The sequence below is a fragment of the Brienomyrus brachyistius genome, chromosome 7 (genome assembly GCF_023856365.1).
Source record: "Brienomyrus brachyistius isolate T26 chromosome 7, BBRACH_0.4, whole genome shotgun sequence".
Classification (NCBI taxonomy): Eukaryota; Metazoa; Chordata; class Actinopteri; order Osteoglossiformes; family Mormyridae; genus Brienomyrus; species Brienomyrus brachyistius.
The window spans coordinates 18,634,122-18,646,722 of record NC_064539.1 but is presented as its reverse complement, the minus strand read 5'-3'; the positions used below and the strand labels follow the sequence as shown (position 1 = coordinate 18,646,722).

The window sequence follows — 12,601 nt, the reverse complement described above, 5'->3', positions numbered from 1 at the left end:
CATAGTACTCAACATAAGAAGGAATCAAGCCTCCATACAACAACTATTTAAATTAAATCAAATATCTGAAACAGAGAACTCCCTTGCAATAAGGCATTGACTGCAACAGCGAAACCACACCAACCCTCCAGAAAAGTCCATCAAGATAGGTCAGGATTGGCAATGCAGAGGTTTCCGACACAGTGACGGCGGTTTTTCAGCTGCAGTCAGACCCGGTCCGATTTTGCCCTTGCGAGAGGCGGAGTTCACAGTCATCCTCACACAAAAAGTACCAAGGGGCAAGGAGGAACATCCTCAGAATAGCAGAAAATGAGGACAAGGCCTGATTCCAGAATGTAACCACATCTGGGCACTTTCAAACATCTATGAGACTCAAACCTCTTTTCCAGATATTAAGTATAGTTAAAAGCTTATGTGAAGCCTGACGATAAAAAGAATAAATAGAGCAAGCTAGTGTCTTTATGTTGCCACTGAGATCAAACAGATTATGCAGAAAATCCATAGACAACCTCAATCCCCAAAGGGCACAAGTCAGTTATGCAGAATTAATATACAGACACAAAAGATTATGTTCTCTCACAAGCAAAGAGCAATGCCATTAAAAATATCACTAGGTATAAAATCCCCTTTGTCATTCATTAGGGAAGATGAAAACGGAAAATGATCAATAAGGAGTAACAGCCAGGTGTAAATATGGTTTTGAAGTCTATAAAGAAAGAAGAGACTATATGTAATGGACCAATGACAGCATATTAGCATGTCAGAAATACACCCTAAAGACAAAATGAAAGACAAAGGAATAAAAGTAAACTGGCAAGCAGGATCCCACAGACCGTAACGGTGTGGAAATTATAGCGTGTAATCTATGGTAGAGAGGGGGGGCTAAAAAAATATGCATTGCAGAGATCAATTAAATATTTCAGATGGGAAAGTGAATTGTGGGGTCACATTTCCTGACGACATGCTGATCACCGATTTTCTCACAAAGACGGGCGGGAAGCGCCCACCTACGATAACAACTGATAATTAAATTAATATTAATATTAATTAATATTAAATTGAAGAAACTTCCAAGCAACAGAACAAAGCAATAAGGTTTTTTTTTTAAAGAAAAGGTCCTTCATTCCTTCTAAGAATTAAGCTTTAGGCTTCGAAATAACATTTTGGCTTCTGTTGTGAAACCTGCACATCACTGGTTCCAGGACCTTACAACACAAGTTCAAAGCTCCACTCAGCCAGCTTGTGTCACGAACAGCAATTCATGGCTGAACGTTGAGCCACAGTGAAGGCCAACACAGATATCGCTCACAAGTGAAGCAACTCGACTCGCAGACCGCAAATCTGCTTGGTCATATGTGTTGACTACAGGAGAAAATATGACCGCTTCTGTAGCAACAAGGTAATTTATCTTAAAATCCTATTAATACTATTAAAAAACAAACAAATTAACTTTAGAAACTGCATGTTTATAAAGCCTTAATCAACCGCCGAGGGACTGGAGCATTTCAGTTAAAAGTAATGGTTCTTAACCACGACACACAGCCCAAGCAGTTGAACAAGCAGGCAGACAACAGTCAGTGTCGTTCTCTACAATTACAAGTAACGTTTCCCAGGACTAATCGAAGCAAGTTTGTTTCAAGCATCATACTGAAACGGTGTCATCGAATGGACTGAAATCAGCGACTGTACTGTGATGAAAAGGATACCGACCCCATTCCAAGCAAAAACATACGAGATCTTCTGACAAAATTATACACTCCTTTAAACATTCACTGTATTGCTATGTGATGGTATGGATACTAAACCGAGCAAGAATGCTCAAAGTGCATAACAGATGGCTAAAAACTTGAATGAAAAAGTAGCTACAAAACATGAAGGACAAAAAACCCCCCCAGTCAGTAACTAGGGATGTTGTTATACTATAATGCCTGACGTTCGTCCTTACTCAATCAGCCACTATATCATATTGCCTCACATCCCGATTTTAGGGTGCGACTTTTTGGCGCTGGACAATGTTTATTCTGGAGCAGAACTGCCACTAACATGAGGCATGGACTCCAAAGGTAGACATCATTCATACTGATGTGGCTGCTTTAATGAGTCTCTGAAGTATACAGGAAAAGCATTCCAGATACATAGCTCAAAATTCCTGCTGATCCGTCTTTCTTGCGACAGATTCCGGCATAATGTAGCATCACTTACAACTCTAGTCCGAGGCTGCTTAAATATTAAAAACATAAGCAGATGATAAATTATTCAGAATGTCACTAAACCAAAGTGCTAACCTGAGTTTTCATATTTGCTAAAGCTAAAAAGGTATTTATATCAGTGTACAACTGAGGCCTATACTAAAAAAGTATAGTGATGAATTGCTATACCACTAAAGCAGAGAGTGAGTGAGTAAGCTGGACTGCAGATCCTCAATATTATGGACTGTGGGAAACAGGAATTGACTGAACTGGACTTTATTTGCACTACGATGCTGATTTAACGTCTCGGAGCACACGTGCCGTAGCGATAACTACTTCATGCTGGCTTCGCCACACTTTACGCCAGTGGGTGCTAACACAGAAATATGAAGGCCAGGGATTCTTACTGCATGACACACACTTAACCATCAGCAAGTCTAACACTGGTTTCATGAAGGAAAAAAAAAAAAAAGAAGTCACTGCGTTTCATCTCCCAGCAGGTTTACAGCAGATAAAAAGCAGTGTTGTTAAAGCCAAAGCACTTCCTTTAAACCTAATTAAAGCAAAAATTATAAAAATGAATTACATTAGTCCTAGAGGGAAAATACGGGGTAAATCATTTAGAGAATTATTATAGCACTTATATTTAATAACACAGTACAAATCATTTAAGAAACCTTTTTTTTCCAGTTTAGAGTGAATCACTGAATAGTATAATGAGGTTATATGATGTCTTGTTCTAAGCCAGAATAATTACGCAATTTAATCAATATACAATAATACAGTACTTTGTCATGCAGTATTTGTGCATTTGCTTAACCACAATATAATTAAATAGGTATATTGTCAGTTTAACGTTAAAATGAAACTGGTTCGTAAATAAGATGATAGTAATGATAAGAATATATGCATGTAGAGTCTATTTTTTTTATATATGGCTTACAGTGGCAACTGGATTGGATGGTTATTGCCCTAAACCTAAAACGCCACCCAACCAGGAGCAAGTGCTCTCTAGATAATCATCCCTCCCCCATTTATTTTTTTTGCCAAAGAGAAGCTCACCGTGTCGAGGTTCTGCATGATGTCCTGGAATGACGGATGGGACCGGAACTGCTCGAAGAGCTCCCTCTTGTACAGCAGAGCGTAGACCAGGTTGGGGTTGTGGTGCAATGAGTTTGACAGGCAGGAATTGATTATCTCAAGCATCATTCGGATCACCTCCTCAATTACATTCAAATCCTGGGCCTGAGAATGACAGATGAGAAATAAAAGAAATATATAAAATTACATCTAAAATAGGTTTTTTAAAAAAGCCCTCACATTTCAATCTCGGAGTCTGGTGTTTGTCCATCATGAAGGTAAAACTGAGAATCAGCTACGGTCAGTCGTGGGAGAAATTCGCAAACGATCTCGGGAAAGACAAATAAAATAAGGACGTTCTCCAGTGCGCAGGTCTCCATCCATCCATATGCAGGCCTAAGCGGAGGTTTCGCAGAGTTTGAATTAATAGCTGAATTAATTAATGAATTAATAATGTAAGATCTTTCCCATAAATTCAATGTGGAGATGGAGAGGATTAAATAACCTGGCTTACGAGAAGTTCTCAGCCGGGTAGAATGGTATAAATTCACCCACACCAACATTTTGTAGAAAAAACACAGACTCTGTACTGTTGGGGCAAAGGGAATTCAGACAGAGCCCCTGGGTTGCAGGTCACTCGTACGCACACCGTCCACATCTAATTGGCTAGAAATCAAGATGGGGGAGGGAGGGTTTCCCAGGCTGCAGCTGGCCCTTCCGCTTCCAATTCCCAGCGAGACGGAAAACAGGAATGTTTCGAGGTAGCGGTGCGTCGGTTCCAGCGAGGCACGGAATGAAAGGGATTTAAAAATAACAGGCAGCCTTACTGTGGCGACCTTCAGCCGGAGTTGGACGGGAAGCGGGGGCACGCCGGCTTCCGTAGTGGGGCAGACGCACGCCGCGTTAGTCACGTTGAGCGGTATCAGCTGTATTAGAGCCGCGTACATCGTATCAGCCCCCCCTCCACCAGACAGGCTTTCTGGAGTCTCCCAGGTTGGGAGAGTCGACGACTCAGTGTGTGCAAAGCATGACACACCACGGCCTGCCTGTGCGCAGTTGGGATTTCCCACAATGCCACTGTCTGGGCCGTCCTCGCCTCTGTACTTATCATGCACACAGAAGGCACATCAACACCTGGTTACTCTCAAAGGGGTACAAATACGGTGAGGGAAAATGATACAGCGTGTCAGATCATCTGATCTCCTCCATCTTCATGTTTACAACACAGTCTCATGTTTACGACTCAGTTGGACCATTGCTTAAATTTAATGCTGCTATTTTGAAGTGCAATAGGTGAAACATGCAATATCTTGAAACTACAGTATAGGGTATGACTGTTTTATCTTGCTGGTCTGTATGTTTATTTATTGCTTGATTATTTACTGGATTTATTTTGTTTTATTGTGACTAATCTGTCGATTGTTTTGATTTTGTGACACTGGAGAGGATGCACTTTTAAAATTTCATTGCAGTGGAAACAACAATGCAATAAAGCATCTGGATCGGGCGTGGACTGCCCCCTCGATCCGTAAGGAGCCTGTAAACGCAACAAGGGGACTCCAAGATATCACGGTAGAACTAGGTTAGTCTTCCTTTCAGTTATATTCACATTAAACTCCCAAAAGCCTAAAGTTAATTATCAGAGTTTATTTGAGAACATTAACGGAATGTTCCGGTCCAGAGGCCGAGTTATTAATCAATAAATACCAAAATACTCTTGGGTCTCTGAGAGATGACAGACCTGACAGCACTGGGTGACGTCCTGCTGCAGTCAGTACCCTGTTTCATGCTCTGTATTCTCTGGAAGCTTTGGATAACATCTTTGGCACGGGGAGCACTGACTAAGGCTTGGCGCCTTAAACCCTACAGTGGTGGAGAGCACTGACAGTAACCACGACGAGCGAGTCACAGCAAGACGACGACAAGGGACACGTATGCAAAAACAGGAAGGCGCTGGGGAGGGGGGAGGGGGGGGGGGGTCGCGGGATAACCGCTGCTCTGATATAGTGATATACATAACCTGAGCTACGGAAAGATGGAGTCAAAGACCACAGTCACATTCCTAATCTTAACCTTATCAGACAAGGGACCAACACGTTTCATGGGTCTATTTCAGGAGCCCAAACAACAACACTGTTCCCTCACTGATCTGTCAATGGTTGTTTTTTTGACATCTTTAGGGACACTACCCTGTCACAAACACTACACATGCAGCTTACACTACTGAATGGAGTTTATTACTTGAGAACAAGGATATTGATTTGCAAGTTGTTATACATGGTGTATATTTTCTAGAAACACCCAAGACACAAATGATTGGCTGCGATGGGTCGGCACCCCATCCTGGGTTATTCCCTGCCTTGCACCTGTAGCTTCTGGGACAGGCTCTGGGACCCCATAACCCTGCATAGGACAGGAGGGTATAAAAAAATGGATGTATAGATGGATGGTTGGATGGATGACTGGACGGATGGATGGAATCTTCTAGTGAAGTTCAGTACAACTCCTGAATCAATCTAAATAGTCTATTTTAAAAGACAGAACTGAACTAGAAAAATAACCTTTTCCATGCACAAGTGTCACAAAAAATATTTTGTATTTTATAATTATCTAAATTGTCCATTGTTTTAATTGTAGGTATGAGCCTAAGTCACATAAAATTTAAGTGGGCTTCTCCTTTAACAAAATATTTTCTCTTATGAGGCACCTATTATAATAAAAGAAAAACCACAGAAAGGTGTATCAGGGAAGCGGAGGACCTTGGCCCTGCTCCAGTGGAGATCATTAATTCTGTTAATTTAGAGGATTTCAGATAGTAATGGCTAGCCAGTCGATAGCTCATGCATACCAATTTGGAGCTTATTATGACTAAAAGCTCCAAACAGAAATCACAGACACAGATAACAGTGCATGCTTGCTATGAAGCCTGTAACTCAAAAAGAAGCAAAAAGAGAGAATTATATCGTGTGCCACCACAAACACATCGGATGGATTGTTTTAGGGTCATTTATACAATGAAGACATCAATATACAACGAGTGATGAAATGAGGTACTATGGAAACGCAAGAGTTACTATGGTAAAATGAAGAAACGCTTAAAAAGACACGTATGCACATATGAACAGACAATGAAAGATTTGTAAGCCAACTGCAGCAGGTCAGTTGAGTACAAACAAACCCCCCCATCATAGCTGGGAATTGGCCGTTTGAAAAGGAACTGCTTTAGACAACAATACGAGTCAACAAAAGGCTATCAATAACATCAAAATTCCGCTTGCTCTTTGTAGGAAGTTGGCGCTAAATGAGTACAATGCAGATCAGGCACATACTAATCCTGAAATAAAATTTCAGCCGTAACTTACAAGTTCACAGGATCTAAAGAGCGTTTCCTTGTGATCATTTAATCAATTGCTCAAAAACCGGAAGCATACTTACTTACTGGCTAAGCAAACATATGTGCATAGTCAGATGATAATGGCAGATTTACATTAGAACTATATCATTCTGGATTTAAACTAAACACCACTGAGTAATTTGCACGTGGAAAGTGCAACACGTTCACAGTTTACACGTGACTCCTTAAACCTCACCTTCTTTCTCAAATTGCCTTGCATGATCTAATCCTTATGGTACAAAAAGAATTATGTTAGCAACTAAGAAATGCAAGGTATTATTCAGGAAACAAGCTAGAGCCGCCCGGGTTAAAGCAGCTTAACGAAGTAATGAAACCGACCCAGTGGTGACCTCACCGCTGTGCCGAATATGCAGACTCAAAATTCGGGAAATTCCAGCACTGCGTTTCCATGGGCACCTTCACAGCCCAGACTGGATGTTTAACTAGCCTCCCACCAGGAGTTGGAGCTGTTTGCGGGAGTCTGTCGCCATCATTCTCAGGAAAAATACATAATCTTTGCTTTGAACCCCAAAGCGAGTTTAAACTCTGCATTACGTACACCAGTGATATCTGATTTTCAAATTGGTGGAAGGGAAACGATATTTCCATAACAATTTTTTTTTTTGGAGAGAGATACAAGATAAGCATTGTCTTTCTTTTCCTTATTAGATAAGATCCTATGGGAAACAAATTATGTTCTGGCCACCCATCCATTCATCCATCCATCCATCCATCCACAAACTCATCCATTGATCCATCAACCCACCCAGCTATCCATCCATCCATCCATCCACCCAGCCATCCATCCCTCCATCCATCCAGAACAGGGTTCTCAGGGGGTCTGGGCAGCAGCACAAGATGGGGGTGCACTCTGGATGGGACGTCAGCAAACACAAAGCACAAACATGCACACATCTTGCTCTCCCTAAAAATTCTGGAAGGTTCCTGGACTACTCTGGGGTGGGGGCCCAATGTGATATGCTTTCATGGGGCCCAAGATCACTATCAGCACCCCTGAAGCCATATTTTTTATATATGTTTTTATTGCATTTTCCATAAACAGTACCACCAAGCAAAAACAGCCCAGACATGAAATGAGCAAATGCGAAGGTGACAGCATGCAATGCAAACAGAAATAGCCGCCTCCAGCCCCCACTGGAACGTGCTGAACTCTATCAAAGGTGCAGTGAGGGGGTAAGAGAAGATGCAAAAAGGAAAAATAAAAGGAACATCCCGCCACAGACCAGCACGCGGAGTCTGGCTCCTCAAAGAGGACGTCACCAAGCGGAGCCTGCAGGCCGCAAACGGGGCCCAATCCCACGGCGAGCATGGTGGGGACGGACGCCAGGCTCCTGCGTGTGAGCTGATAATAAGTCTGGCCACTGGGAGGGCGGGGGGCAAGGCCCCCACCAGACTCACTCAGCTTTATCAGGCCCTAATAAGATTAGTCTGAAAAACTGCTGCGCGTCGGGGAATTCGGCTGAGATGCAAATGTGCAAACTAAATATCTGCGTGTGTGGGAGATGGGTGGGGCTGATCAAGCGAGCGCTCCAGTGCCCCCCCAGTGCCAAATGCAGAATCCCCTCCTGCTCCTGTCTACTGGGCTGTCTGAGCCCCCCCCCCCCCCCCCCGAACCCTGATCCTCAACCCTTTCCTTCTTGTTAACAAGTCAGGCATTCTCAGAATGGGAGTTTTTAATCAGATGGAACAGGCAATGTAGAGATAAAAAAAAAATAAAAAAATTTTACACTAAAAAGGAACCAGTATGATACTGTACGAGCTGAAGTCTAAGTCTATGTCAGAAGGTTTTTAGCTGCTGCTTCTAAAATATTTGTGCAAGAAAAGAGTAATAAACAAACAAATACAAACAGACCCTTGTTATAGAGCTGATGGGGCATGTGAATGCGATGAGTAACATTTACTAGGTAAGGTGCACGACACTGACTTCTGTTACATAGATACCTGTTATGATGCAAGTTGACATATGACAGCTAAATAACAGCAACCATAATTAGAAAGAAAGAAAGAAAGAAAGAAAGAAAGAAAAGAAAGAAAAAGAAATCAGAGCAGGAACAGTATAAAGTAGCAATGCACTGCATTATGGGGTAACCCTGCATAAATACTAACTGTGTGAAACAGCCATTTCCATACTTGGCTCCCTTGCCCTTGGCAAAGAAAAGGGGGGTGTGACCTCTTTATATAAGCGTAATGAAGTACATCTCTGTTAGCTTTACCTTTCAAATTCACTTTTTGTCCAACAAATGCAGGAATCGAAGCAAAATCTTAGCTCAACATTTTATCAGACTGACTCAAAACAATTATGGGACAGCTGTAATTAAAAATTAATATGTATGGACAGGACTACAGTGGAGCGAGAGAAATGACATCTACAATACAAATAAATAAATAAAGTGCAAACTGAATAAACCATGCAGGCGTTAACATAAATCAAAGTACATGTCCAATGAGAATAGACTGCCCGTAATTACAGGAGCTTCGCTACACACGTCTCGGCACATCGCTGCGAAGGAGCCTTTCGACTTCATTAAAGGAGCAGAAAAGGGAGGGATAGAACAAGGAGGAGTTCACATGCCTGCTAGCTGTGGCACACAGGAGTCAGTGCTATTTGTAGCTGAGAGGAGAGCCTGAAACCTCTAATTACAACACACACACACACACACACACACACACGCACACACACACACACACACACGCACACACACACACACACACACACAAAATACAATTCATTACCCAAAATGTAATCTGGAGGTTCCTTGCTTTCAATTTTTTTCTCAAAATAAACTCTTCTCTAAAACACCACAGTTTTAAACTTGACACCTTCTGAAGATAACGAGGTTAAGAGTCCTACAGAAATTGTTCTGCGACCCACTGATCCTGCTCCTTAATAACCTCTAATCTTCAGCACCAGATCAGGTATGAAGCAGACAGTCCATACAGAACACAATGCATTTCCTTCAGGCTTTCTGAGGTCTGGGGACCTGCGCTCCTCTGCCCTTTGGGTGCTTTGCAGGCCATCGCTTCCATCTTGCTTCTACAGGCTAAATGTGACGTCACTTGTGCTGTGGAGGCTGCCTGCAATTGATCATGACAGGCCAAGCATCTTATTTTCACATAAGAAAAATGTCCCCACAAAGGTAATGTAACAAAATGTACTCTGTGAACGTATACTAATAATAAACTTAATAATGACAGGGAGTTTACTCAACAACCCTATATTAGGGAGTTATTGGAACCTGGAACCATAACAAAAAGGTCATAAGTACAGGGTATGACTACAAGGACCTCGTACATTTACCAAGCAGAAAAGTCTGTGAGCCATTGCTGAATTATGCAGCATATGACTTAAGTATTCAAAGCACCTGACTTGGCTCCCAGAGCTACCCAGCCCACAGCAAAGAGCCTGAAGTATCCTTAAGAAAGTCAAATAATTTTATATCACAATTAGACAATAATACACCGTCTCAAACAGAGTTAAAAACACATGACTTTAGCAGGACAAAATGTAATAGTACAGCACCACATTTCTTTAACAAAATCAGACGAAAGTTCCTAGACGTGCGATGCTTAAAGTTGTTTATAATATTAAGAGGGAAAAAAAAGGCGATAACATGACTTACAGCAAGCGCAGTTGCTGGATGCTAATTGCGTAAAATGTGGTGCTGGGAGACGGATCTGAAGGTCCAGACGCAGCAGGAGTGTCTTAATTGGGGCCTGGTGCTCTGACGCCTTGCTGAGACAGGCCACAACCTGGGCGTCCTGCTGCCCACCCCCGGGGGCGCTGCCGGCCCACCCTCACTTACAGGGGAACCCGGGGCCAGCCTGCTGCCACATGACAGCTTAATAAACCTATACCACAGCAAGACGGAAAATACCAAGGGGGGGGGGGGTCACGGATGTACAATACAAAAAGCCAAACTTCAGACACAAGACAGCTCCTCAACTAGGATCAGAGATGCCAGCCAGGGCAAACTAAACACATCCAATATTACAGCAAATAGAACTCAAAAAAACGCAAAAACAAATGCCCGAAAACTACATCTGGGTTCCTAAATGTAGGGAAGCCATCATATATTTCTGACCACTTTTTAAGGGACATCAAGTAGAATCAGTTATTTCTATATTCTTCTTTATCTGAGAGTAGATCTGAAGGGAAGGGATTTAAACTGCCCTCAAGTCGCTGCTGCCTGAACCACAGATCAGCGCATCACAATTACACTTTATTTACCAGATGCTTTTATCCGAAGCAAAAGTACATTTTCGAAGGGAGCATTGTGGGTTAAGGGCCTTGCTTAAGGGCTCAATGGTGACATCGCTTAGCCAAACATGGGATTTGAACCAGCAACCACCCCTTCAAAAGAGAGAAGAAACAGAGGCCCATTAACAGGAAGTATTAAATACCTCGTAGCCTTGGTCCTGTTTAGAAAGAGCGATCCGGGAGGCACCTCTCCAAGTCTGCATCCACCAGACCACACGCTTCCCAGCACTGACACTCACCGGCCACAACTAGACAAACGCTGAGAGGGGACATTTAGTGGGGGGTGCTGGTGGGCAGGCGGATCAACTACAAAATATCCTAGAGACGGCATCTGTAATGTCTCTTTTTAATGCCCCCTCTCCTAAAAGGCCAATTAAGTGTCCCCAGCAATCCCACATTAAACAAACAGCGCGCCCCCCCGTGCCGAGCCTGATCACATGGTTTCCAGATGCCAGCCTTGCACGGCCGAAGGCGATTACAGCGCGGGCCGTGGAGAAGTGACAGCCGGTCTGTATTCGCCCTAATAGGGGAGAGGCAGATCGCATGGAAAGGCAGAGGCGGAGGGAGAGGCCTTCCAGAGCAAAGCCCAAAGCAGTTCCAGTCTCACAACTAATGTAATTATGCGCTTCTCAATTTCACCATCGCGGCCGGAAAAAAAAATTCCCGCACCGCTATTGACTAAGAGCAGTTAAAATACTGTCAGTCTCCTAGCCGCTGGCCGGCTAATTCCTCCCAAGTAACAGTGAGAAAGAAGAGTTACGACAGACAAGAAGCAAAAAGCTCCTGGAGATGGAAGCAGACGACCTGCCTGAAACGTGTCAGGATCCACGTCATCGTTACCGGCAGGCCAGCAGAAGCACGGACTTAAATCTCCAAGCTTTCATCAAGTACCCCACACAGAAAATAAACCCAATGCTCCACGCTGGAGGACAAGTCCCAAGCACCGAGAAATGTTTCAAGGTTTGTGTTGATGTTTATATTGGATACAGGGGAGTGTAAAGGACAGGCTTAATCACAGCTCTGAGGGAGGTCATCTCAGACAAATCCCTCAAACCTCAAACCAGATGGAGGGTCCTGTTCCACCACAGCTTCATCACCACAAAGACGGTTCCCCTCAAAGTTTTTCCCATTCTGACTCAAGAACAAGATGAATTTGTTTTCCCATTTCAGAAATACTGGAAAATTACTAGATAGTCAGGGCCGTGAATATTATTAAAAAAATGAAATAATAACATTTTTTTTTGATTGCATTATTAGGTTATTTTAATTTGTAAAATCCTTTAAAAGAATGGATCCCTTATGTTCACAAACCCAAGCTGCGTACGGAAACCCTGTAAACACAATCATTGGTAATGCTGCTGGAACAGAAATCTTTCCAAGTTACTTTTATGCAATTTAGCTGCACGCACTATCCGTGTGGGCCCCGAGAGCGTGGGAACGCCGTCGCTCTTGGAGTGGTGGGCGGCTCTCAAGTTTTCGAAGAGTACTGGGGGCCAGGGGAGATAGCTCGCATTTCTGACAAGCTGAAAGCCACTCTCCCAGTACCACCAGCAGCATGGACAGCCCTGCACAGCCCACAAAATAAACCTCAATAAGACTGACACTATTACTCTTACAGCCCCCCCCCCCCCCACCCGCCAAATAAAATGTAAACTGATT

The 12,601-nt window shown here is 43.1% G+C and overlaps 1 protein-coding gene across 4 annotated transcripts in view; it reads right to left on the bottom strand.

Moving 5' to 3' along the window:
* The window catches only part of dym (dymeclin), a 77,368-nt gene that overhangs the window by 7,549 nt on the left and 57,218 nt on the right, over positions 1-12,601 (bottom strand). For all 4 annotated transcript variants that reach the window (XM_049019733.1, XM_049019730.1, XM_049019731.1 and 1 more), the window contains one exon: positions 3,252-3,434. In XM_049019733.1, coding sequence (XP_048875690.1) covers positions 3,252-3,434 — 183 coding nt within the window. The remainder of the gene's footprint in view (positions 1-3,251; positions 3,435-12,601) is intronic.